Below are 2,952 nucleotides of genomic sequence, written 5' to 3' on the forward strand. Positions count from 1 at the left end.
TGCCATTGAGTCAATCAACCAGATTGTGGCACTGCCTCCAGCACCCCCACCCCCACCATCTCCACCAAGACGAAACCAACGTCCACAACAACACCCACTACGAAGACCGGTGGTTCATCGAATACAGAAACCGAGACCCACCACAACGACCCCAGCGCCCACACGAAGGCAACCCGTCATGCATCCTTGGTGGAGGATTCCAGCACCTCCACCTCCACCTCAAGACCAACGTCCCCCTCCACGCCAAGAGAGAAACCCTGCATGGGACTGCAACACTGACCTGTGCAGATGTCTGACACGATCCAATAGTTTGGCTACGTGCTTGTATCGTGTCTGGTTTACCGGACGGAGATAGGGATTAGTATACTTGAATCACGATCTTTTTTTCAAAATGTATTATTTCCAATGACAAACACGTTTCGAAATATTTGTTGAGAGAATCGCAATGGGCTTTTTAAGGGGCGGTTTGGGTTTTTTTCTAAAAAAAATAAATTAATTACCTATATTGGGCGGTTTTAATCATTCTGTATCGTCAATATCGGTTAAAAAAACAACATTTACGGTGAAAATTTTTCATTATCTGTGTTGATACCCATTTTGCGACCTAATTTGGGGGTCTGACATTAAAAAAATATAACAAACAATCTTGTGGCAAACGTTCCACAAAAACTAATGAAGGAATGACCTCTATAATCTTCCCTCTTGTCAACATTGTACCATAGTGTGTCACCACAGAGATATTTTACTTCTTTAGCTTATGGATTTTTTATTGGAACATTACAAAGTTGAGAATCACAATGTTATGACAAAATTGACCTTAAAAATTCAGAATTAGGATTATAATTCAAAATTCGCATATTATCTTATTAAAAAAAAATCTCTCTGATGTGACATAATACATTATCTCTGTGATAACTGTGGAAATTTTCAGACAATTTCATTGAATAGATTCCGAGAAACGTTTGACACAGTTTCCCTTACCCTTAGAAAAATGACATTTTGAGAAAATAGCAAAATGGCTTCCCGTTTTTCACACATTTCTTACTGCCTGTACCATTTTCGACTGTGCTTTTCGTGCCTTTATAGTCTACTTTTAGAATTTGGACTTCAATTATATTATTTCTAAGATAATAAAATATCATTTTCCACCAAAATGTCAAAATCAATTTTTCGAAGGATTTTCCTAATAATTAGATCCAAACCGCCCCTTAAATGATGTAAAACGCAGAGGGGTTAAGCTGCCGATTTCAACAAGAAAGAATTTATTTGTACGAGTATGCCAAAACAAAACTATGGAATGTTTGACATGTCATGATGGCAGACTTTTCTCTTATGATTTCGAATCCATTTGCATTTTCATTTCTTTCTTTATCGTTTTTATCGTTATTTTGTTATGTTTTTGCATTATTTCTAGGAATTTCATTTTGTTGTTAGCTAAACGCTCTTTTTTTTTTTTTTTTTTTTTTTTTTTTTTTTTGCGTAATAACACATCTCGCAAATAGTACCAGCGTGACCGTTTGACCTGAAATGGAGCAAAAAAAAAAAAAAGCTTTCAATTAATTGTCTCATTCTATTTATACAGCTATTGTTTGAAGTTATACAATTACTATAATATTTCAATTTTCCATTGAGCTTACAAGAACTACTTCAGGTATCACAATGACAATAATATTATGCATGGTTTTGGGAACCTTTAAAAGTTAATGCCAACCTAGTTTTTAAGAATGTGAGTTGGAAAAGGTGTGATACAAACTCATCTGAGATCATGGAATATTCTGTACTTTCTTTTTTTTTTAAAAACCCAACTCAAATCGACTGTGTTGCATATGCATAATGATTTACAAAATAAAATGGTTACAGTATAGCAATGGCTGATATGAACATTTATGTTGTACCTGTAAATGTTTTACGGTATGTTTCTTAATGAATATTAAATCAAATTTGAAAATTTGAAATATCAGCGGGCTTTTTCCCCCTTTCCTTGTAAATGACTGGTGTGGATTATTACCATAAAACATGTTTTTTGTTCATCTTTTATTTCATTAAAAATTTTATCAGCGCTTCTGAAACTTAAAAGGCACCCAAAAGCATAGACAATTTTTAAAATACCAACAGAACAGATAAAAGATCATGGAATGATGCATGGGGGTTGCAACATAAAACAAAATAGTCGTTATAAAAAGTAACACTGCCGAAAGAGGTTGCAAAATAAAACAAAATAATTGTTTTAAAACCAAGGAATTTACCCAATGGAAACCGTACGGTGCTCTTATTGGCTAACCAACCAGCGGCCTCGATGAGAAAAATATCCGCCATTTTGCTGTTGGCTGGGAATCGCGTTACTATAGTAAACAAGCGTTGATCGGCCGTTCATGAAAACAAGTTGCTGCTCGCTCGTTTAACTCAAAATTATTCAAAACTATCTCTCTAAAATGATATAAATGTGACTTCTTAAGGTTTTCTTCACGGTCAAAACCACACAACATTCTATTAATGATTACGTCCGAGGCAAAAAGGAATATTGACAGGTCGACCGAGAGTTGAACTCGTGAGACGACAAACATCAATGCGAAGTGTAGCGAGAGTCAAGCTATTGTTTGTCTTGTCCTATTCTATATAGAGAAAAGGATAAATAGTATAGCCTCGTGTGTGAGTGGTTGTGTGTCATAGTCTTGTTTTTAAATTGTTTCTGTTGTTTATGTGTGTAGTGATGACTCTCTCACACTCAATTTCAATGCCGAAAGAGGAATTCCCGCACACAAGAAAGGGGAATTGGGGTGGTATTTGGCATACATATTGTATAGTATCTAGTTCTAAATAGATAACTGATTAGAATTATATTATGATATATAAACACAATGCCAAATACAATTCCGAAGTTTCCTTATTTCAAATGAAGTAAAGCTCCAAAACCTAATGGTAGTGATTGTAGTACTGAGTGTTAGTGAGGTG

The 2,952-nt window shown here is 35.2% G+C and overlaps 1 protein-coding gene across 3 annotated transcripts in view; it reads left to right on the forward strand.

The window, feature by feature from the left end:
- The window catches only part of LOC144968212 (A disintegrin and metalloproteinase with thrombospondin motifs 7-like), a 70,841-nt gene extending 70,272 nt beyond the window's left edge, over nucleotides 1–569 (forward strand). For all 3 annotated transcript variants that reach the window (XM_078906331.1, XM_078906330.1, XM_078906332.1), the window contains exon 16: nucleotides 1–569. This exon is cut by the window's left edge and continues 181 nt beyond it. In XM_078906331.1, coding sequence (XP_078762457.1) covers nucleotides 1–355 — 355 coding nt within the window. In that variant the 3' untranslated portion in view covers nucleotides 356–569.
- The last annotated feature ends 2,383 nt before the right edge of the window (nucleotides 570–2,952 follow it).

The sequence above is a fragment of the Berghia stephanieae genome, chromosome 3 (assembly GCF_034508935.2).
Source record: "Berghia stephanieae isolate SIO BIC M18660-M18661 chromosome 3, UCSD_Bste_1.3, whole genome shotgun sequence".
Lineage (NCBI taxonomy): Eukaryota > Metazoa > Mollusca > Gastropoda > Nudibranchia > Aeolidiidae > Berghia > Berghia stephanieae.